At 36.0% G+C, this 25,649-nt stretch overlaps 1 protein-coding gene across 1 annotated transcript in view; it reads left to right on the top strand.

Annotated features, from left to right (window-relative positions):
• The window catches only part of LOC140139770 (whirlin-like), a 43,477-nt gene that overhangs the window by 5,356 nt on the left and 12,472 nt on the right, over positions 1-25,649 (top strand). The window contains exons 2-8 of the mRNA XM_072161477.1: positions 9,893-10,105; positions 10,933-11,058; positions 15,471-15,749; positions 17,647-17,862; positions 19,100-19,195; positions 24,118-24,199; positions 24,486-24,550. Of these exons, the coding sequence (XP_072017578.1) occupies positions 9,893-10,105; positions 10,933-11,058; positions 15,471-15,749; positions 17,647-17,862; positions 19,100-19,195; positions 24,118-24,199; positions 24,486-24,550 (1,077 nt within the window). The remainder of the gene's footprint in view (positions 1-9,892; positions 10,106-10,932; positions 11,059-15,470; positions 15,750-17,646; positions 17,863-19,099; positions 19,196-24,117; positions 24,200-24,485; positions 24,551-25,649) is intronic.

Here is a 25,649-nt window from a genome sequence, read left to right as displayed (position 1 = left end):
TACCGCAGGGCTATAAAGAACCACAAACCGCGAAATTTGGATATGCAACTATTGCCCCACAGGGCTTCAAAGAACCACAAACCACGAAATATGGATATCCAACAAGCTTAAACTATAAATTAGCTCCCGATAGAGGACAGGGCTTAATGAGGGAAATTAAAACCACAAACCACGAAAGATCGTGGATATCCAACTAGATTGTAACCCCGCAGGGCTACAAAGAACCACAAACCGCGAAATGTGGATATCCAACTAGATTGCCCGCAGGCCTATCGATTAAAAAGAACCACAAAACCGCGAAATATGGGTACCCAACAAATTAAGACCACAAACTAGGTTGCCTCGAAGGGCTATAAAGAACCACAAAGCGCGAACTTTGGATATCCAAATAGATTACCAAGAGGGCTACAAAGAATCACACACCACTTAAATATGGATATCCAACAAACTTAAACTATAAATTAGCTCCCGATAGAGGGCATGGTTTGATAAGGGAAATTAAAATCACAAATCGCGAAAGATCGCCGACAACCGCCGCTAATAGGATATCCAACTAGATTGCCCCAAGATGACTACAAAGAACCACAAACCGCGAAATTTGGATATCCAAGCAGATTGCCCGCAGGCCTATCTATTATAAAGAACCATAATCCGCGAAATTTGGATATGCAACAATTGCCCCACAGGGCTTCAAAGAACCGCAAACCACGAAATATGGATATCCAACAAGCTTAAGCTATAAATTAGCTCCCGATAGAGGGCAGGGCTTGATGAGGGAAATTAAAAACACAAACCACTTAAAAAATCGCCGATAACCACCGCTAATAGGGATATCCAACTAGATTGCCCTTTTAGGGCTACAAAGAACCACAAACCGCTAAATTTGGATATCCAACTAGATTTCCTGCAGGCCTATCGATTATAGAGAACCACAAACCGCGAAATATGGATATCCAACAAATTAAGACCACAAACCGCGAAATATCAACAACAATTGCCGCTCAATATTGATATCCAACTAGATTGCCCCACAGGGCTATAAAGAACCACAAACCGCGAAATTTGGATATCCAACTAGATTGCCCCACAGGGCTACAAAGAACCACAAACCACGAAATATGGATATCCAACAAGCTTAAACTATAAATTAGCTCCCGATAGATGGCAAGGCTTGATGAAAACCACAAACCACGAAAGATCGCCGACAACCGCCGCTTTTAGGAATATCCATCTAGGTTGCCCCGAAGGGCTACAAAGAACCACAAACCGCAAAATTCGGATAGCCAAGTAGATTGGCCCGTAGGGCTACAAAGAACAACAAACATTAAAACACGATTATCTTGCCTAGTCGGGGCATTTAGACGCTTATGCGCATTTACCAGTTCCGACTTGAAGTAGGCCTAAATGGGACTTACTCTCTGTGTCTCTCTGGCATTGTCAACATTGGGTATGTGTTGTTCATATTTACATTTTCTTTACATATTTACGTTGCCTTGAATAATCAAAGTATATTAAAATGTATATTGACCATTGTGTACGCCTCTTAACATTACAGTCACCACACGTGACGAGCAAGTTTTAAAATAAACGACTGATAAAGTTTTGTTTAATTATTTATTGTCATGAATCGAGAATAGCAACTTCAAACATCTATTTGTCGTTTTATTCGTTTTATGGAGCACTTCATAACGTGATGACTTTCCAAGCTTGGAGCTGCTTGGCTACATTCATAAAAAGAAAAGAAATCTACCAAAAAACGTTGACAACGTAAAGAAATCAGCAAGTTTAAAAACCCACCTCGGCTCACTTTTTGAAACTTGGTCCCATTTTGAACACCAACAGCAAATCAGTGTTTTTATTTTATTTCAACAGAATACAGCGTTTCCAACAAGATTACAAGCTACTTGTTATTCGTTTAATTCAATCATTAATCATGATTATTATAAAACAAAACACAATAGGATATTGGCTTACCATGCAAGAACAAGATAATAACCTCAGGTCGTTCCAGAAAGCTTACAAATTAATATCGCATCTGCACATTAAAGATACATAACACTTCTGGAAATGTTTTAGATTGATATGATAAAGTTTAAATCAGTACCTTTTACAAATGGGACCAAGTTTCAAAAAGTAAGCCGAGGTGGGTTTTTTTAAACTTGCTGATTTCTTTACGTTGTCAACGTTTTTTTGGTAGATAAGATTAATTATCATCTATGCATATCTAAATTGGTGTGTTTCATACTGATATCTGCAATGTGTTGTAATTATTACTTGATATGTGCAGAATGTCATAAATTAAAAAAAATTTTGACATTATGGTTAATGTTTGAAAAATATACTGATACCCAAAAAAGCCTGTTCGGAGGCTTCACATGCAAAAAACACCATACTTAACGAATGGGTGAAAAAATTAACATGTGATAAATCTACAATATCTGCCACATAGAATCATTGATTCAATACACACAAGAAAATAACAGCTTAGATGATCACAACACTGTTGTTTTCAAAAAAACTACTTCTGCAATGTTTAACAATTGTTAACATGAAGCCTCCAAACAAAAAAAAATGACTTGCTGTGATAATTTAATTTTTGTCACAACTGAAATTCAATACTTAGAAGCAAAGCATGAAAATTGGTAATTGTGATATTTTGTACCTATTTTTTTTATGTCAACTTGTAGTAGTTAGCCAAATATTTTACTTTTATGATCACCTGTGTTGTTAACTGAAGCCTCCGAAACACAAATCGCTTGAATTGCCAATTCTAAAAAATAACTACAATTTCTGTGAAACTTGGCTGGGAGGTTCCTTTCATCAAGTAGTATTTGTACATGAAGTGAGACATTCAAATTATTTTAGGAACCCAATTAAAACTTAAAAAATATGTTTAAGGTTTGGAAATTTCCATTGTAAATGACACTTGATGTTAAACATTTTCAAAACTGCAATTACAAACATAGCAAAACATGGTATAAAATTTAACTTATATCTGTTCACTTACTTTGGAATGGGATTTCACATGTATTCCAGCTTTCATGTCATAATTTTCTGAGGTTATGTAAAATACATTTTTTCTTAGATTTTAACCAAAATGTTATGGAAATGTCATTTTTTTATTAGAAATCAAAAGGTTTAAGCCTTGAAACATTATTTTACTGGAATTTAAGTTGCTTCTATGCATGATTTCAGTAAACAGAAACATATTTAAGTGGTTTGAAATTTTGACCCTAAAAATCAAAAGTTACACCCTTTACTGTGAAAATGACCATATAGGAAATGAGGTACATCCTAGCAGTACCTTATTTCTTAATCTTATCATAAATATAACAAACTGCTTGTCTTGGGTCACTGAAATTCCAGTATAGTAATTGGATTCCTTGCCCCTATACGTAACTTTTGAGAAAGGTATCCAATTACTTCACTGGAATTTCAGTGACCCAAGACAAGCGGTTCATTATTTATGATAAGAAAAGAGGTACAGCTAGAATGTACCTCATTTCCTATCATATATACTGAACCACTTGTCTTGAGTCACTGATATTGCAGTGTAGTAATTAATTGGATTCCTTGCCACAATGATATAGGCCTACATCACTTTTGTTACCAGTGTGTTATTATTTTTTGAGAAAAATGCAAAAATAGTTATGAATTTACCACAGGGGTGTAGTACCCCTTTAAAGAAAACCCTGCTTATAAATCCTGAATTAGATACACCATCAAAGCCAAAACCATTGACCTTCACTTCCCTAAATCATGTAAACCACTAGTCTTGGTTTCCACTGTACCATAGCAACTGTGTACCATTGTCATGGTAACTGTACACAAGGGTTGAATGACTGCATGCCATCAGAGTAGTTATGACTGGAATCTCTCAAGCATTGTGGTCCAACACAAAACATATCAATGGATCTTATTGTCCATAATTTGCTTCTGGTCAGTGATCAGCCTTTTGGAAGGATGAGCTTTTTACTGCTTTAGTACCAGGTACTAATACCATGTTTACAAACTTTCACCCAGTTTGTATATTCAGGACCAAAGTTTATGACTAATAAAATAGAAATAGGGGCGAATTTTCCTAGTTTAATTATTGATAATGCGAATGTTATTGCACCTGCATCCCAAAAAAAATGAATCTCTGATGCTAATTTGTTTGTCCATTCCTTAGTGTTATATTTACAAAGTACTATCATCATTGTGAATGTCATTAAGGGGGGTACTACACCCCTGGCAAATTTTGTGCCTATTTTTGCATTTTTCTCAAAAATTATAGCGCATTGGTGACAAGTAAGATATGTATAAGGGGCAAGGACTACAAATACTGCACTGAAAATTCAGCAACTCAAAGCAAGTAGTTATTGATCAAATATTGTTTCCCCTCGTTTTTAACTATAACTCCACAACTGTCGTCTGTACTTATGTTGAAATAAAATTTCCAGTGCAGTAGTTGTAGTCCTTGCCTCTATACATATCTTACTTGTCACCAATGCGCTATAATTTTTGAGAAAAATGCACAAATAGGCACAAAATTGGGCAGGGGTGTAGTACATGTACCCCTTAATAATGATGATGATGATAATGATGATCACTGGCTATGTGTAGCGAAAGTGAGTTATTGACTGGCCGAGCAGCAATCAACAGAAACTTGATATTTTAGCAAGATTTTATTGCCCTAATTACCATTGATACTGGACACTTTCATGAATTTTTTTACAATAATATTTACTGACATGCATGCATGCCTTTGAGTTTGATGGGTAAATGAAATTGGTAAGGCTCTAGTCTAGGGCTAGAGGTGGGGTCCGTTGTAGGCTTCACTGCTGCCAATCATACAAGTTAGAAACTTTTGTAGAGCATGTACACGGGCATGTAGCCTACAACATTGATTGAATAAGAGCTGTTTTTCTGTGAATGTGAAAATGTTATGTCTTCTAACTTGATGATATTAAAAATCTCAAGTGGTCAAAAATGGATGAATACATTTTGGTACATATGTAGATCATCACTTTCAATCATTTCATGTAAACAGATAGAATGTATCATATATCGAGTTGGTTATCATACGGACCATGTGGTGCACTTTTAAAGATCGTAATTTATTGATAGCTTATTACTGGTACACGTAAATTGTAAAGTTCTTCAATGCTATTCACAAGAAATAACTGGACAGATTTTTGCCAATATTTAAAGATCATAATGTACGAAAATAATCTTTATACTATTCATCAGTGAAAATCCGTAATCAATTAACTTAAAATTCCATCAGCAATATTATAATCACTGTAAAAATGCCAATGGGTGGATGAGGCAAAGAGTGTCCCAATTTTGTTGAATGGACAAATTATATATTGATTAGAGTACTACATCTCTAGCTCTTCAAGTGTTCTATTAGATTAGCATAATGTTCAATATAATGATTCCCCCCAGACAAGCTGTTATATTAACAGGATTATAGGTTTGGCAGCTATCCCAGGATTTGTTTGTACAAACCAAACACTTTGTAGACAAATGCTGGAGCCAAAATAACAAACAGTTCAAAAATGATGATGCATTGTGGGAGTTGTTCTTTGGAGGTGACAAAGAAGGCAACCTTATTTTCTTTATCTAACTATGGACACTTAAAATAATTACCTACCCACCCTATTTTTATTCCGCCCATTACACCAATTCGCCAGCGAAATGGTTACATAACTCCCTGATGAAAGTTCTGGATCACACAGAGCTTTTAGAACTGGTAGCACACGCCATAGACTTTGTGTTGCGATCATTTTGATCATGGTGCAGAACTCAAAAGCGTGATCCAGTTGTCATAGTGATAATCGGATTACACGTAACACTTTGCTGGTGAATTCCAACAATTTGAACAAAAAAATTATTAGGCCTTAATTAGTGAATAACACCCAGTCTTAACACACAAATGTGACCCCTCGGCACAACTGAGCCCTGAAGTCGCCAATCATCATTTTTGAGATATTCAACCAAAATATTCTGCTTGAAATTAGCTTTAAAATGATGTATATCATGTCTATAGTACTTGACATTTAAGTAGTGAAAATCAATAAAACAGTCAATAAATCCTTTGTTTCCTATTGTTTATTGTTAAGTTCGATGGAGCATATATCTCAATAGTGGCACTGGTGACATCCGGGCTCAGTTGTGCCGAGGGGTCACAAATGTGTTATTCCCTGTTTACAATACTGGAGTGGAATCTAAAAGATACGAGCACCATGTGTCCGCTAAATGACGTTGGCATACGTACTACAATCGTGACATTGTTAGTGAATGATTTCCATCAGTGGGCCAGTTCATTCTTCATAGCATGATTGTGTTGTAGCATCATTGCATCATAATTGCCAATGAAAATTTCCTCTGTGTGCCGGAGTACCCACGTTTCATCATTCAGGGGTGTGAGAATAAAAAAGAGAGAATTTCAAAAGTGACAAAATTTACATCTAGACTTCTCTCAAAACATGCTAATTATGAATATGACCATGGCAAGTGCAATGAGTATTGATCTGTCAGGCTATAAGCCTGTTAGAATAGCTGGTAGGAGAAGGAAATAGCCCAAATTTGTCACTTTTGAAATGCTCTCTTTTTCCATTCAATTCGATATAACTTGGGGAAATAAAGTCGGTATAACTTGAAGAAATAAAGTCGCATCATGCCAAATAAGGTATCAAAATACGCACTACAATATTTTCCATTTGGTGATTGCTTCATATGGTACCGTACTTAATGTTTTAAAAGTATCTTTAAGATAATGCTTTTGTTTTAAGTGTACATGGATACTTTTTATGCAGTATATTAGCACTTTAAGGACAATAATCTAGGGCACCTTGCTCAATATATAATATTGCGGTTTTTAGAGTCAATACTTTTGTTTACTCTTAAGAGGGTACTACACCCCTGTGGTAAATTTGTGACTATTTTTGCATTTTTCTCAAAAAATAATAACACACTGGTAACAAAAGTTATATATATTATTGGGGCAAGGAATCCAATTACTACACTGAAATTTCAGTGATTCAAGACAAGAGGTTCAGTATATAATGATAGGAAATGAGGTACATCCTAGCGGTACCTTATTTCTTATCATAAATAACGAACCGCTTGTCTTGGGTCACTGAAATTCCAGTGTAGTAATTGGATACCTTGCCCCAATAATATACATAACTTTTGATACCACTGTGTTATTAGTTTTTAAGAAAAATGCAAAAATAGACACAAATTTATCGAGGGTTGTAGTACCCCCTTTAAGTGTATGTGGATACTTTTTGTGCACAAGGACAATAATCTAGGGCACCTTGCTCAACATGAAGTATATACATGTAATATTGCGGTTTTTAGGAGTCAACTTTTACCGGTAATGATCTTTGCTACCTGATACATTGAGTACTAAATGTCACTCTGGTATTGAACGTGACAATATTTTGGAATTTCAGACAACCCCCTGCTGACTGGAACGGAATTACAGTGAGAGAGCATCAGAGAGGTTCTCAAATCAAATCACAGATCCTGCTGGAAAGAGATTTAAACAATTTTTTTGACACACACAAATCCCCTCCCAAAAAAGATAAGGGGAAAAAGCCCAAAGAAATTCTTTAGGATATACTGGTACCCTACCGCTATAAAGGAAGGAGGCATAGACCTGCAATGTATATTTTATCGCTCTGGGTCTTCCCATTTTCTTTGGGAAAAAGTCTAATTGAATACTTACACTAACATTTAGGTCTAGTGTGCACTTTTTTGCTCAAGGAATCAGGAGGGAAGTAGGCCTATCTGTAAGGCTTAAAAAAGTAGTTGACTTGCCCAAAAATGTATTCGGGTTAAAAAATGTATTGTGCCCTGATTTATAGATGAGCATGTTGTGGGTTCTAGTGAAATTACAACTATAAATCTAAGTTTTCAAACCATTATAATCAGAAACTCAGCAGGTTTGGAATTAAATTTTCATTCAGAAATTTGAAAAGTTGTATGTATGTTGAAAAAAAAATACATGTCTGGGCCGTAATGTCAATCCTACTTCATGTATGCATGTACATATTGTGTTCTTGTGTAGTAAAAAACCTGCAATGGTATTTACACACACACTACAACCTGTAGCGCATTAGTGTACCATCTCTATAGCAACCAAGAGAAGCCATTATTGAAGTCACACACCACTGGCCTTGGCTTCATTCTTGTCAGCTACTACATGTATTGATATGATGACTACTAGTACTACCAGAGTGAAAGCATTTCTTAGTGAAAGCAATTACATTTGTACCACACATGTCAAAAAGAAACCATAAACCATTTATTGTGTGGTATTTATGTAATGGTAAAAATGAAAATAAATGTAGAGGTATGACCAAAGGAAGCATTCAAATTTTACACATTATTTTGAAATCCTTCCTACCCCCCACCCCTGGGTTATTTAACCCGCTTAACTTGGGTTTTACTTATTTCACCCCAGTGAAAATCAAAATTGCACTTTTTTTGCCGAACTCAAAATATTATTCACAATACTAAAGGTAGCAGACCCTTCCATCCAGTGCATACTAGGCTTATTATTAGAGCCGATGATAGGTGTACATATGTATGACTTGTATGTATGTATTTTCTAGGACCCCATGAAAGGTCCAAAAATTGGTTTGCCATCAAGCTCTACCCCCTCCCCCTAAAAAAAAAAAAAACCCATTTGGTCATAACTTAGCCAGTACAGTCAATAAGAAAAAGATTCTTTCATTAAATACTCAGAAATTGCCCCTGCCACTCCACTGACCATCAGCTTACTAAAAGCCTGCTAATTTTAGTATGGTAATTTTGTCCTTAGACTATATGTTAAATTTGAATATTTTATGATACGAGCAAGCAAATTCCTGTGTTGTAGTCAAACAATTAACCTAAATATTAAATATTAATCAGCATCATTTCCACCTGCTTGGCCAACCACCAATTGTCATCACAAAAATCAACAAGCGTCACCAAATTTGTTTTAAACTCACAACTGTACATCCTTATTTCTTAGCACTGAGTAATGACATTTTTCATTGCGCACATTGTCATATTAAATGAAGCATGTATACAACTGAACAAAAGATTCCAGCTTCTGAAGAGTAATATTTTATCATTACTTATTTTCACTAAATGCTTTTTTTTACTATGTTTATAAAAATTTAATTATCATACAAAAAATTATCAATGTGAAAATATTTTTTTACGAATTTTTAACTTGCAGTTGACACTTGTTTAGTAAAAAAAAAAGCATACACAAAAATCAATCAGTTGTGAAAAGTAAATTGCGTAAAATATTTTCACAACTGGCCTTGGCTACCAAAGAGCAAAAGCGTCCTTTACGCTGAAAAGAAATATTGATTAATCCAGTGAGCTTATCTGGTATTGATTAGTTCTGTTTGATTACTGATGTAATTTTAGCATAATTTGCTGTTTGTGTTTTCCATGTCATTTTGAAGGGCACTTTGTTACTGGCGTAATTAATATAGCAGAAATAACAATGTGTATGGGCAATTAGAAATAAGAAATTGGACACAAATTAGTCTGATACGTAGAGACAAATTAGATTATAATTTTGTTTCTGATTTAATGGTCAAAATATTTTAAACCAAAATATTTATTGAGTTGTTAGCCTGTTGCATGTTTTATTAAATTTATATTTATCAGAAACAGGCCTTGCCATCTAGATTTTAAAGGCACTTGCTGCGCCTGTAGAAAGTGTTAATTTTAAAAGACTTTTGTAAATTATAGTAAGATCTCAGCCTCCGTCTCTGTTTAAGTTAACTTCTTGTTCTTTCTTGATTGCAAAGACTCCATGATCTTTCTGTTGAGAGTCTTAAATATTCTCCTTTTTGACGATCTTAAATGCTTATTTCTTTTTTTTGTTATTCAGGTGCTAAAATCATCCAAGAAACTGGTAATCTACATCAAATCTGTGGGCCGAGTACCCGGCTCATTTGTATCCCACCGAACATACACATGGGTTGACCCCCACGGGAGGAGTGTGTCACCCCCACCAGAGGTAGACGTAGAAGGGCGAAGACTTCATGAGTCACAAGGGAGAAAAAGTGCATTAAACCTACTCAAAGATGGAGATGAGAAGAAGGTAAAATGGTCTATTCCAGTTAAAACCCATACACCCCTTAGGCCAAAAAAAAATTGTTTGTTTGTCCTCCACAGCTTTGAAAGAGGATGTGCGGGTGGATTTTTTTTTTTCCGAGTGGTGTATTCCTGGACCTAGTTAGAGCTAAAAACCAACATTTTGTTTCTTTAATATGCAGTTTAAGTTATAATTTGTGTTCATGTCATACAATGTAGTCTTTTAATGATTTCAAATCCAATGTATGACATGAACACAAGTTATAACTTTGCATATTGAAGACACAAAATGTTTTTGGGGGGCTTTTTTTATTTTCAACCATGAAAGATCTTAGCATTTAGCTCTAATTAGGTCCAGAGATGCTCCAAATTGAATTTTACTTATTTTTATAATAAAAAAATATTAGAAAAAATATTGGTCAGGTCTTAATCTGAGGAGCGGGCGGTGGAGGACAAACAAACAACTTTTTTTTTTGGCCTTATGGAAGACTCAACCTTAATCTTCCACACAAGGGGTGTGAATGTCAAAATGGGTGTTATTTTGATATCTACACCCCATGTGTAGGAGATTAAGGGATATATATGATGTGTGAGTTTCAACTGGAATAGACCAATGTAGAAAATCACAAACAGAAAGGTATTACAAATTACTAATTGAAAGTCCTACATTCTTTAGCATGCAAAATATAGACTAGGGAGATCAACTATATCACTTTTAATGTGGGTCTACTTTTCGGTGTAGTGGTAAACGCTTTTAAGCGTGTATTATTAAAATAATTCCCACCAATTATGAGCTGATCAAAGTATAACCGTTTTCTTCACTTGCATCAACAGGTCAATCTTGTGGTCAATCACGGCCAAAGTCTGGGACTGATGATCAGAGGTGGACATGAATTTGGTCTGGGCATCTACATTACAGGAGTGGACACATATTCAGTTGCAGACGATGCCGGTCTTAAGGTATGGTTTAATATATTTGGTTATACATGTAGCATGTCTTTGGGTCAGTAGTAAACTACTCGCATAAAGAATTAAAGTCCACACTTATGTAGCCCGTCCTACACCAAAACCTGATCTTGTTATGACAATTTGATTGATAAGGTCGTGTGCAGAATCTTGTTAACTCCAATTTGATACAAATTTTGCTACCAAATTCTCAGAGATTGATACCAGTATATGATGAAATTCGGTGCATTTGTAAAAGTTACAAATTAAAATCGGACCACACAGAACTGTTGAGGTAGAATGGCATAGCACTACCATTGACATAGCCCGAAAGAACCGCTAAGTCATATCGATCGCATCATGCCCTAGTAGTATTCATCAGTAACAATCCATGCATTTTTAAATTAACAATTGAATAAAGCGCGCACTTGGGATAGTCAAGAGGGGCCATCGTGGGCAAGCAAGCAAGCTAGACTACATTGCCACACTAAGTAATTTCGACCGCGTACATCGTTTGGATTTGCGACTTTTGAAAATGCACCAAATGTCATATAATCAATCTTGGTCAATTTAGAGTGTTTGGTAGAAAATTTGGTATCAAATTGGAGTTAACAAGATTCTGCACATGACATTATTAAGGTTAGCCGAGAGTTTTTCATGCGCTTGATTTCAGAGGGGCGTAAGTTCATAACAGAAACAGCCATGCAGAAAATGACCAAGCGTACTGGGACGTAGGCCTACTTACAATAGAATATCGATCCACGGTCAAGACATGAAACTTGGCTTAGCTCGTGTATAGTGCCCGGAGCTTGTGCGCCGAGTCGGGGTGTCATGAGGGGCGGCATGCCGGGTCGGATGTCGGGGGCACAAGCCGCTTTCGGCAATTTTCATAAGGATATTTTAAAATTGATTGGGGGCACTTCGTCAAGCTACGCCCTGGAAAATGTGTTGATTTTGAATTATTATAGCCTTTATATCTTTGATGAAATAAATAAATGCTGCTATTCCCCTGATTACAATGTAATAGGGTACAACAATAGGGCCTAACATCAACAACAATATCAAAAAGCAATTATTTGCAAATCGAATTTGGGAAGGATATTCAACAAGACAGACTTAGCAGGCCTACAAATTTCTGAATTATATAAAGTGAAAAACAATCAATCACGATTCACTGCAGTCAGCGAATCGATCAAATAAAACTAAAAAGAAAGGAGCAAGAAAGAATAAAGAAATAGTGAAAAAGAGAAAGAAAGAAAGAGAAAGAGAGAGCAAGAAATTACATATCGCGCGGTTGATAAAGTTCACAGAAACACCGGAAGTGGTAGCCAATGTTTACGCCGACCAGGAGTGAATGCTTGGTGGAACTAGTCGGCGTAGTGCCAGGAGTAGGCTAGGTGTGGACACGCGGTAGGAGTAGCGAAAATATTTGTGGAATTTTGATCAATGTTAGCGTAAGTTTACGCCGGGTGTAACTGAAAATGTGAACACGACTTTTGGAAGACATGACTTTAATCTCCCTCAGGGGGTGTAGATTTTGAATGGATTTAGCCATTCAGGTAACCCCATTTGAAATTCACACTCCCTGTATGGAAGATTAAGGGCATGTCTTCCATAGGGGACACAATTTCAACTGGAATAACCTATTGAGGAGACAAATATTACAGATTTAACACACCTTTTGTAAAAATTGCTTCTCATTTTGTGGAAACAAAAAGCATTCAAATTTTAAGTACATGCGTATCTTTTGTAATATACTACTCATGTAGATATAGTATGAGGCCATACTGCATGCATGTAGTGTATATACGTTTATGTAAGTGTTGTGCAACAGCTGGTGATATTATACATTGTGACGTCAAATTGCTTCACCGTAATATTAAAGTGTGCATGTGATTTCTAATCAAAGCACATGGTGAATCTCTGCAAAGACAGGCACATAGATATGAGGGCAGAATTTTTAAACAAAAAAGATGAGAAAAGGGAAGAAGAGAGGAAATATGGACTGGAAAAATATCAGGGTAGTATTTAAAAAAAATTGAACACATTTTTTTGAAAAGCAGCCTTTGTTTGACCAGTGATGTGGAAACAAAATCAAAAATTGATCATAAACCTGAAAATATGCCATATCAGCCTTATACATGGTATAGAGGCAATATTGCAAATGTTGAGGGGAGGGGAGGAAATGGCGTGTAAAAATGTTCCATTTGTCTCTAAAATTGACCAGAAATGACTTTGTGACCAATAAGCTTGCTCTACATATGTAACAAGGATGCTTTGGGTTGAGCTCCCTAACTATACTTTGTTTCAAATCATCTCGTGTAAAAGCACTGACCTCACTACTAACCTCAGAGTGAAACTAAGTACTGGAACTCTTGTTACTGTCTTGAATATTGAACTGATTGTTTTTTTGTGATTTTTTTAAAGGAAAATTTTTGCAATTGTAAAAACCAGTTTTAACATCAGTGTGCCCTGGGTAAATCATGTTGTTTCTAACATAGATTTTGTTTTCTGATAGTTTCATGTTAAAATCGATCATCAGTAAATGACAATATTCATTTGAATCAATTGACGTCAATTAAATCAGGGAGTTTGTCAAATTAGCTATATCACCCGTTAAAAATTACGTATTTTTCTCATAATCAATAAACACATGTTTATCATTTATGGGGAAGGTTACAAAAGGGTGTGTGTGAAATGGAGACATTTGAAATAATTGTTTTTTGAAATGTCAAACCGATTTTCAAATAATATAGGCCTTAGGCCCAAGATAGGGGGGTGTTGTAAAAAAAAAATTGCCCGCCATGGGGGGGTCATAAAAAAATTTACTCCGGTCACCGACATATTCATGACCCCCCCCCCTGCCAAAGAAGATGACATCCCCCTTATTTGACAGGGGGATGGGACAGGGTAGTCCATAGATAGGCCTATAGCACATATTCCCAGAGACTTTAAACCAAGGGACTTTGCTCTGGTAAGAATATCTTACATTGTGGGAAACAACATGCATGTACATGTAGGGGTCTTTGAAGTATTACATCAAGGGTCTTTTGGTGCTACTTTGTTTAGATTTCTGGTCTTGTGGTGAAACATCGGAAAAAGCAAGAAGTTAAAGTAGGTGCCTTTATGCGAAATTCTCATAACAGGTTAAACAAGCCTGAGAACTGGTGTCTTTCTTACAGCATTTCTGATTGGCTAATTACATGATATCTTCATCTGAATGAACAATTAACATACAGCTTTTGAATAATTATGTGTCTCCCGGGTAGGCACATTTCAAAATGTTCAGTCAGAAAATGCTGGCCCCCTATTAGCAAGCCAACCCCCTTTTTGACCTGCCAAAATTGCTTTCTCCCTACCCTGTACATGCACAAAAAATTAGGAAACCTTAAAAGATATGCGAGCATAGCGAGGAGAATGCATTAGAATGTGTCCGGGCTGTTTTTGTAAACCTTTTTAGAGCATTTTATTTTTGTACCACATGAATGTGTACCAAGAATAATGTGCCCCCTGTTGACTTGCCAAATTTTTCTGCCCCCCCCCCCATTTCCACCTGCCCACCATCTTACACTCTCTTTTTGGGTAGATAATTATTGCACAACCCCTTAAAGTCCGGCATCTTCAACTGTTCGTTGTACAACTTTGCTCGATAAGCTTGATAGCCTTCTTGTAGCCAATTAGCAGGTAGTATTCATTGGTGAGAAGAGCCTGTGAACTTCAGCTTTGTAAGTTCTGATAATTTGTAATGCAATATTCAGGGATGTGAGAGTTCAGCGTTGCTGCGAATTTCCGCTTTTTAGCATGCCTGCGTCGCGCTTTTTTATTTTTCCCAAACTAAAAATCCGCTTTTGCTTTTCCCCAATGATTTATACATTATCGTTGTCCGTCCGTCTGTCTTCCATTAATTTAATGTATGAGACTAACTTACGCTTGCGTGTATTAAACCTGCATATGAGACTAATTTGCGTAAAGACGACCGCATGTATAGAGATCCGTGGTAGGATGTGTAGCATTGTGTAGTATCATATCATATGGCAGCGGTCATCGAACGCTGCCGTTGGGATCGATGTTTTGTTTACGCATTGACGTCATTGCAGAATTGTTTCATGTGGGTTGTCGAATTGTACCATTTTCAATCGTAACCATCCATCTAAAGTGTGACAACATGTTTACTAAAAAGCACAAGGAATTAAGAGAGGATATATCATGGCTACCAGGATTGTAATTTTGTCGCGCAATACTCACATATGTGCAATGAAATATAGCTTTTAATCTTCTAATATTTATGATGAAATACGCACAAATACGGATGGTAGTAGGTAAGCTTTCTATGCGTGCTTGAACACACTAATGGATACTTGTTTTTGGAAAGCTCCACTCACACCCCTGAATATTATATTTATTTTTCCCCCTCTATTCGCATACAGGTTGGTGACCAGATACTGGACGTTAATAACCGCAGTTTCCTGGACATCGAGCATCAAGAAGCGGTCAACATCCTCAAATCGTCCAAGCTGATGATGATGACCGTCAAAGATGTTGGAAAGCTCCCTTACGCCAAGACGACCATCGACCGGACGCAGTGGGTGATGGGAGATGAAATCTCGGTTTTAGGGAATAATATTTCAAGAAGTAGTAGCCGGATGACAAATGGTAGTATTCATAATGGAGATATCACTGTGGAGAGAAGACCAATGTCTTCTTCTGTAAGTGTTGTGATTCTTAGGATCAATTCAAATTAATGATATCCTATTAGGGACACACCGTTTGAATTCCAGGGGCGGGTGGAAGAAAAAACTTGTCCCGACTTCAATTTTGAGCCCTCCTGGGAGTCAAATGGTGCATTCCTTATATATATCGTACCTTTTGGTTTCTAGCCAATGTGGTAGCGCGCTTTTTGTTGCGACAGGAAAGGCGCGCTACCACATTGGTTAAATACTAATCGCTCGCTCAGCAATGGGGTATAAATTCAGCTGTATACTGCATCTCTGACTCGATACTAAACTCTTTGGGACCTAATGAAAATAAGATTCTTCCCAATGACAAAAAATCCTATGCAGCAATGACTGGATTCCTATTTCTGATTAGATATTTGTGGATACCACTTTATAATTTATTCTGACCACTGATAGATCCAAGTTTTTGTCCTTAAACAAAATTGAAAACATTTTTGAAAACTTCAAGTTTAAATTAAAAATGGATAAGGTGACACTGAATAAAGCTAGTAATTTGTGACATGATCAAGTGGAATGAGTCACATGTCGGCCCTGGTCGAAATGAGTTTTATACATGTTTTTAAAGAGGGCATAAACTGAAAACCCCATGTTGATACGACTTTTCTTTGTGAAGTTACATCAATTTATCAATCGCTTAAAACAATATAAAACAAAAGAATTTTAACACTTTCTTTGCCATTATCTCAAAATCAATATTAGCGACATCCGACTCATTCCCCTTGATCGTGTCACATTTTATAAAATAAATAAATATTAAATAAAAAGTTTACAGCTTCATCTGTTTTAAAACAATGTGATGCTTTTTTATTCAATTTTATCTACTTCAAAATAATAATTCCCTTCCTTATTTCAAGTTTTTCAGAATGTATACAAATATAGAAACCCAAATTTCTGGTCATTCCATTTCTTCCTTCATTCAAGAATCAACATACATTGTATGCATACTTTCAGAATACAGAAACCCAAACTAATGAATACTGCTTAAAACAATGGGACATTCTTCGGCAGGAAATACAAAGTTTCGCTATGGAGTAAACTTTCGTCGGTCAAGTGTATCAAATGTCATTAGTCTAATTTGTTTTTTCATGGTAATGAGTGTAACAAAATTAAATGAGAACCTATACTACTTTGAGGGTATTCTGTTCCACACACAAATTTGACTTCCAAAATATGCGCATAAAAACAATAAACGCAGGTTCATTATCATTTGAGAGAGGTCTTTCATTGTATTCAGAACTATTTTAGTACTAATAATATGCAGTATTGAAGACACTGTTCATTACTACATGAACACATGTGAGCATGTAGCTCGAGCTATGAGCATATCAACAGAGGTTTTGACTACAATGTATATTGCTACATTTGCACTTGACTGGCTGTGTTTTGGTGTGGCTCTAACTAAAACTAGAACACAGGTTTTTAAGCACAGATCTTTTCAAAAGTTGATATATGTGTATCAAGTGTGCTATATTATAAATACTACTTAGTACTTACAATGCATTGATAACATGCATCTATAGGCAAGTGTCCGGTCCATTAACAGCTCTTTAAGTCCCCCAGAAACATTTAAGTTTAGACATTGATGTCATACTCTACATATGTGTAATTGACAGTAGATTAATTGAACAGGAGTGCTTAAAGGCCAATATTGGAATGTCATCTTTGAGAGGATACAACATCATTTAGATCTTGGGTTATCGTTCTTTTGCACTTTGAGGTAATTAGATATACACTAAACCATTTCAGTTGAGGTTCAGACATGTCATACTGGCAGAAGGAAGGATAAAAGGTGCTCCAGAAAAAGGATAACCATATTCACCATATAGTTACTAACTGTCGCATTCCTTCACTTCTATACCCCATTCAGGCCGTTTTCAGTCGTGGCATAGCTGGGTCGCAAATGATGTACAATACCAAGCCTACAAATCAAGCATGGAACATGATTGAGGACCAAGCCAAGCATCTACTGAATGAAAATGAGAAAGGCACCATGATGTATTACATAGGAGAGTATCAGAGAGATAATATTGATATTGATGCCTTAGTGCTGGCATTATTTGAATTACTTAACACACATGCAAAGGTAAGATATGAGCAGGTTTGGAGCACCTTTAACTCAATCCTAGCCTTATTTTTAACTCTAATCTTACCGTATTCGTAGTGCCCATACCCCAACAAACGCACACCCAGGGTATTTTCAATTTGCTAAAGGGTACCATTAATGTTGAAGTGACGGATAGACGTTGATACAGTGAAATAGCTTGAGGATTTGAAGTCCTGTGTAAATATGCAATACATTTGCTGCATCAGAAAAGATACTAGAACGTCTCGGACCCTATAGCCCTTACGAAAAAATAGGTAAAGCAGGTAAGAAATAAACGCCCATCCAAAATGACTTTGTAAAGCACCCTGGGCGCTTATTGGAATTAATACGGTAACCCTAATCATCATCATCATCATCATCATCATCAACCATATTCAGCTATTCAGATATGGAATCCTTTCTGTGACATCCATTTTATAAATATAGGCCTACATGTATGTATAAAACCATGTTGCATAGTACATTATACATGAATTAAGTTCAGCTCTATTGTTTGGCAGCCATAAGTAATAAGACAAAAGACCTTGCAAAAGCTATTAAAAATTTTAATTGCACATGATTGTGACAATAAATATGATGCTGGTCTTTAACCCCATGTGCACTACTGGCTTTCTTGCCCCTGATTAGTTAATTACATGATATATTCATCTGAGTAAACAATCAAAATAGAGATTTTAGATCTTAGCTCAATTTAGCCTAACTAAGAAATCTTACCATATCTCTGATTGGCTCAATACATGATGTATATAGTTTTGTAACCAATCATGATAGTTCTTAAAAGCTGATCATTTGGCCAGTATTGCCCATGGGGTTAATTAGAAACCAGTGGGCAGCAATGCCATTTTGGATGGGAACCCGTTTTCTCTACTTTAGGTAGTAACATACATTTTTGCTTTTGAGCCGCAAGTTTGCTGACACACTGGCCATTCACTCGGTCGGACATCCGGGAACATTGTCCCCTTCGTCCCCTTTGCACAAACGCACGCGATAGCAACCAGCTCGAGAAAGGGGAACTGCACATGGGCACACTGGTTTTACAAGGCTATTTCCCCTTTGTGACGTCAGCCCGACCAAGAGAATGTATTTGGGCATCCATATCACTGCAGAGTAGAAATTGAGGTGATGAACCATAGTATAGAAAGTATGCATCAAATCATCAGTTAATCTTGTTTTAAATTGATGAGTTTGTCTTCCATTTTGCATCCATTCCTTTCAGTTTTCATTACTTTCTGAAATCCGGGCATTTGTCATCCCTCGTGATATTGACAGATTTGATTCGCTAGTCCTGAAGAGAGAAGTGGAATCTATGAAGGTGAGTATTGATTAATATTTGAATAGATAAAAAAAATATTATAATCCAAGGTAGAAATTACAAGAATGGTTTGCATCTGATGTCCTTGTCAATTATAAGCCATATTATAACATTTCTGTAAAAATAGATTAGTATTTATTTTCCATAAAATGTTAGCTTTTACTGTCAGATATGTCCCTTTTAATTTTGAGCCGAACAAGTGAGGTAAAGCATAGAAAATTGAATTTACTACTAGCGCCCATGCATGTTATTCCCGCAGTTGTAATACGGTACGATCCTCGGGGTGTGTGTGTATCTCGCACACCGTGTACGTACGGTAAAATTTAAATGTTTAAATGACTAAATTTGATCTTAGCAAGTTTGGTGAAAAAATAAGATGGCAAAACATGTAGCGTAAACAAAAGAAAATGATTACCAACAAGGCAATTAATTTGTCATTTACTACATTATGCAAATGTAAGGGGTTCTCAAATTTTAAAAGTGTTGAAATTTTTTGTTCAAACATAATGAATGTGATCGTTATAATTTAAATTTCAAAATTTCTAACATTAGCCTGCATCAAATCGTGACACAGATACATTTTACAATGAAAAGTTATAATGGAAAAAAAACGTCCCACATGTAAATGATTCCTCATGAGATTTTGTTACATATCTAAAAGCTTTCAAATTAGTCCTTGACATGTCTTTATTTCTTTGTAACCAAAGTAGATTCAGGTTCTGAAATAGCTCTTAACAATGAATCTTAAAGCAAAAAAGCCAATTCAATATACATTTGAAATAGTCCCTGTAGAGTTGTAAGGTAAAATCCTAAGCAATTTTTATGAGTTTTACAACCAATATATACATGTAGGTCTGACAACAAAATATCAAATAAGTTTGGAAAATGTCAAATAAGATTGACATTCTGTCCTAAGTTTTCATTCTGAATAATTGAAAAATTAATGAACTTGGTGCAATTTGAAAAGTTGAAAATTCAAATGGATTGTGCGGTGTGAAATTGTGTAGCCTAAGATGTGTGCCTAACCTGAAGTGAGTGACCAGCATGGGTCAGCTATTAATTAGAACCTGCACCAGGGTTTGAGTTAACCACTCATCCACCTGTCATTTTGGATGGGCAATTTGCTCATGGGAGAGGCAAAATTAATGCTTATGATACGCTCAATTCTGTGAACTCAAAACAATACCAGACTAATAAATCAAATCATTGATTTTCTGATTATTTTAGACAAATTCAGTATGCAGCTATCAAAATTCCCTGTCGTGTATTATTGCTTTTACATGTTTAACTTATCGTGTTAAAATAATAACCACGCAAAAATTGTGGACTTCCTTTTTGTGAAGTGTTCAGATTTGATCAAAGGAATTCAGTTTCAAAGTGAACATAATATTGCTTCGAATGCAAATTATAATGTTTTAGCCATTATTTAGTTGTACGTGCAGGACCTTTTTTACGCAGTCCATTATTACAATGTGTCAGGCAATTGGCAATGAAACACAAATTCATAGGCCTACTCATTTTCTCCTCATTAGCATTGCATTTTGACAGCTGTATGAGCCACTGTATGCATAATCATGACATGTCTGAATTATATTGATATGGGTTCTAAAAGTTACAAAAACATGCTGATAACAAAATGTATGTGTGGTGGTGCAGTAGTCAGTTGCAGGAGAAGTTTTTTAGAAACTGATTTTGTAACAAAAGAGAATCTCATTATGGACCCGATTATATTATCTGACCAAAAATTAAACTTCGGTAAATTTGACAGTAATTACAAAGCTTAAAATTCAAAATATCCACAGAATTGCAGATTGGGAGTGACAAACTTCACTTTTGGTGGCAAGATTTGGTGCTTTGGGAAACTTAATAAAATGTACTGTCATTATTATTGAGTTATTTATAAGTAAAAGCAGGCAAAACTGCTACATAAATGTATTTTTAAGATTAAGGTTGGATGGATTGTAATATATTCTTATATACCCTGCAAAAATCAAGACTTTAGATGCTGTAGTTTTGACAAAAGCCGGGATTTTAAATAAAGCGCAGGAACCATCGTTTAATTATTTACGATGGAAATATTAGTCGAACATGTACGCAATGTTCATAACACAGTACGTACATGCCGTACGAGATGATCATACACAGTTACACACATTAAAGGACCATGCCGTAGTACAACCGACGGAGTGATATGCATTGGCGACATTGGCGCTGATAGTTAATTCCAAATTTTTTTGCTTTACTTCAGTTGTTCAGCTCAAAATTAAAAGGGGACATATCGGACATTGAAAGCTAACATTTTATGGAAAATAAATACTGATCTATTTTTATGGAATTGTTACAATATGGCTTTTTAAAACAGTGTCTACAACTGCAAATACTTCACATTTTCAAAGAGGTCACAGTTTTCATGAACAAATTTGAAATACACATGAAAATAATTATATTGTTCTTGAGATCATGGACATGCGTCGTTACATTCAAATGAGGACAAACATCCCTGGCATCAAATATTCTTGAGATAACCCCTGATGACACTGGTTAGGGAAATAAATTCAAACATACTAATTTATGATAGGCCTATAAACATCCCACCACCTGTTCAGACCTGTTGTCAGGCAACACAACTTCCTGACTACCTTACACATGCTTGTAAGAATTACGCACACAATAGAAAGTGGTCGATTTTCCTCTCCATCTTTATTCTCACTATGGTTGGTTACTTGACATGTTGCTTTCCTCCTTGTGTGCTCAATTGGGCTATGCCATTTAAAATCCACACTACCCCTGTGGAAGATTTAGTTAAAGTCTTCCACAGAGGGAGTATGAGTTTTGAATATAATAAACAATTGGGTAAATGCCATTTGAAATACTCACTCCAGTTGTGGAAGATATAGGTAAAGCCATAATACAGGGGGAGTATGGGTTTCAAAATTATTAACCCTGACCAATTACATTTGAAAAACATACTCCCTCTGTGTTAGATATTTCCAAAATCTTCCACAGGGGTAGTGTGGATTTCAACTGGAATAGCCAAGTGTTTGCTATCAGAGATGCCACTTTTTTAAAAAGAGTTACTTTTAAAATAAACTTATATTAAAAGTAAAATGACAAATTCCTTTTAGGTGTAGTCTTGTGTAGTATTTGTGCAACATCATGCATTTGTATTGGACCTTGTTCAAAACAATACAAGCTGGAGTGCTTAGTATTATGCACATTTATGGAATGAATTTACTGTGTTGTGTTTTAGTTTCTGTTTTTATTTTCCTCCCTTTTCAAGCTTTTTACTTTTTTTTCTTTACTATTTCTTGCATAACATTTCTCTGTGCATGGTTCTTTGTTTTCCTCTGACCTTATCATATTTTCACCAAACTGTCTGAATCTGTTTTATGTTTCCCTCCTGTCTTTTATTTTTGCTCTTCCTTTCTTTTGTCTTTCTGTCATTCTTTTTTTTTTTTTTCACCCAACAAACTCATCAGATTTCACATGGATTTTACATGCAGTTTTTATTCAAAGATAACCTACACATAGAAAAAGTTAACACATATTTATATTAAAGAAAAGTTGCGCACTCAGTTTCTTTTATCATTTATGATCTACAAGATAATCACCTATTTAATGATTGATTTGAAAAACAAAAAATAAATAGAAACACTGTAACCATGACAACACACTACTAGTCTAAACGTGCCCTTTAAGTCTTGCCAATGCATAGCTATTCATTTTCTATGCCACGCATCATCCAAAAGCGTGCTAATTGCCACAGGCAGACTAGCACCTGCTGCAGAATTTGATTCCAAGTAATTTTGCTAAATTTCTAAAATAAATTTTTACTTTATTGGTTATAACAATACTAATTCTTATAAAATCATTATCAGTAACAGAACCCATTTATACTATACTTATTAATCATATTTTTAGTCTAGGCATATTCATTTAGCAATGTAATATATTGAAATATTAATTATCGTTTGGCACATATTTTCAGTTTACAAATTGAGCTAAACAGATTAGTGTAAAAAACGTGACTATAACTAATGTGTGTAGTTGCATTTTTATGCCTCTACTGCAAGGCTTACTGTTTTTGCAATGTCCTTCCCTCTGTAGCTCCTTGGATACATCCGTTCGGATGCGGTATCTATTGAATGGATATACCAATTTTTTGTCCAAATTTTTATTTAAAAAAAACCAAATTCAAATATTTTTCTTTAAAAAAAATATTTTGTCTCAAAAAGGAGGCGAACCTTTATTATAAACACTGAAATGAGTGCCCATCTCTACATCATTGGCAATTGGGCTAGCTCCATGCAATGTTGCTGTAGGGATCGTTACACCACCTCAACAAAGAGAATGGTACTTTCCTAAGAATGCTGGTACCCATTTATACATCAGGTTAGAGAGGAGTAATTGAGGTGAAGCACCTTACTCATGGGCACAACACACATGGCCATGGTGGGGCTTGCACCCACAATCTCATGATCATGAGACCTATACTCTGCTGCTAAAATCTGCCCCAAAAATAAATAAAAATTCTTAACTTTGTCAAATTGTTAGCCAGTTCAATTTTAATGTGCATAAAAATTTCACAAAGTTTGTGAGTGGAGTGGATTTGCAAAATTGTCATGCGCACAAATATTGAATTTTTTTAAATTTGCGATATAATACAAATTTTATGGCAAATTATTAAAATTGATTTGACACAGCAAATAAAGACACAGCCCCTTAAGTCATGTTGGGATTTCAGAGGAGGGTGCTCTATCTCTGTATGTGAAATAGGCAAAGGAGCCCATGCATATGCACCATTAGGCAAATTCTTAGCAAAGGAGCCCATTTTTAACCATCTAAAGATATCTTAAACACCTACATACAGAAGTAAAGAGCTTTGCTAAAGAGTTGATTTTGTTTTTTCTTTCTTATTACAGGCAAGACAAAAGGGTTACTACTTGAATGAAAGAGAGAACTCAATTGGGGAGACATTTTCCAGTAGTAGTCACTACTCATCAGGTTCCATTGATAGTAGACCTATCACACCACCTCACGTTCCTGCAGAGTTACCCCTAATATTAGGGTAAGTACCAGTAGTAGTCACTACTCATCAGGTTCCATTGATAGTAGACCTATCACACCACCTCACGCTCCTGCAGAGTTACCCCTAATATTAGGGTAAGTACCAGTAGTAGTCACTACTCATCAGGTTCCATTGATAGTAGACCTATCACACCACCTCACTTTCCTGCAGAGTTACCCCTTAATATTAGGGTAAGTACCAGTAGTAGTCACTACTCATCAGGTTCCATTGATAGTAGACCTATCACACCACCTCACGTTCCTGCAGAGTTACCCCCTAATATTAGGGTAAGTACCAGTAGTAGTCACTACTCATCAGGTTCCATTGATAGTAGACCTATCACACCACCTCACTTTCCTGCAGAGTTACCCCCTAATATTAGGGTAAGTACCAGTAGTAGTCACTACTCATCAGGTTCCATTGATAGTAGGCCTATCACACCACCTCACTTTCCTGCAGAGTTACCCCCTAATATTAGGGTAAGTACCAGTAGTAGTCACTACTCATCAGGTTCCATTGATAGTAGGCCTATCACACCACCTCACGTTCCTGCAGAGTTACCCCCTAATATTAGGGTAAGTACCAGTAGTAGTCACTACTCATCAGGTTCCATTGATAGTAGACCTATCACACCACCTCACTTTCCTGCAGAGTTACCCCCTAATATTAGGGTAAGTACCAGTAGTAGTCACTACTCATCAGGTTCCATTGATAGTAGGCCTATCACACCACCTCACTTTCCTGCAGAGTTACCCCCTAATATTAGGGTAAGTACCAGTAGTAGTCACTACTCATCAGGTTCCATTGATAGTAGGCCTATCACACCACCTCACGTTCCTGCAGAGTTACCCCCTAATATTAGGGTAAGTACCAGTAGTAGTCACTACTCATCAGGTTCCATTGATAGTAGACCTATCACACCACCTCATGTTCCTGTAACTTGTGAAACCGCCAGGCCTTATGGCATTTTCCATATACTCGGTTAGTTTTGTGGGGTTCATTATTGAATCCCAACGGTTTTAGCTTGTATTTATATTATTTATTAACATAGGCCTATTTGTTTGTGATATTTCAAGCGTTTTAAAATTTCAAAATAATCCCATTCAATTACACGGTTGACAATGAAAATTTACTGAATTTAGAGGATGCACGGCGACCACCACCTACGTTTTCACTTTGAAAGAATGGACCATATCTCAAAACCAGCTCTGCCGACATTACAGCCTATTTGTGGTTGATGGTTGATGGTTACATATAGTTCACTTACACATTATAGAAGTTTGCATGTAGCCGGAATAATGCTAAAGCAGTAAGCTTTTTACTAATTATTAATAAGCATGCTGTAAGAATTTTCCTGATTGTTAATTTCTTCAAAGTGAAATTTGC

Source organism: Amphiura filiformis, chromosome 18 (assembly GCF_039555335.1).
Source record: "Amphiura filiformis chromosome 18, Afil_fr2py, whole genome shotgun sequence".
Taxonomy (NCBI): Eukaryota; Metazoa; Echinodermata; class Ophiuroidea; order Amphilepidida; family Amphiuridae; genus Amphiura; species Amphiura filiformis.
This window is presented reverse-complemented; position numbering and strand designations above follow the sequence as displayed.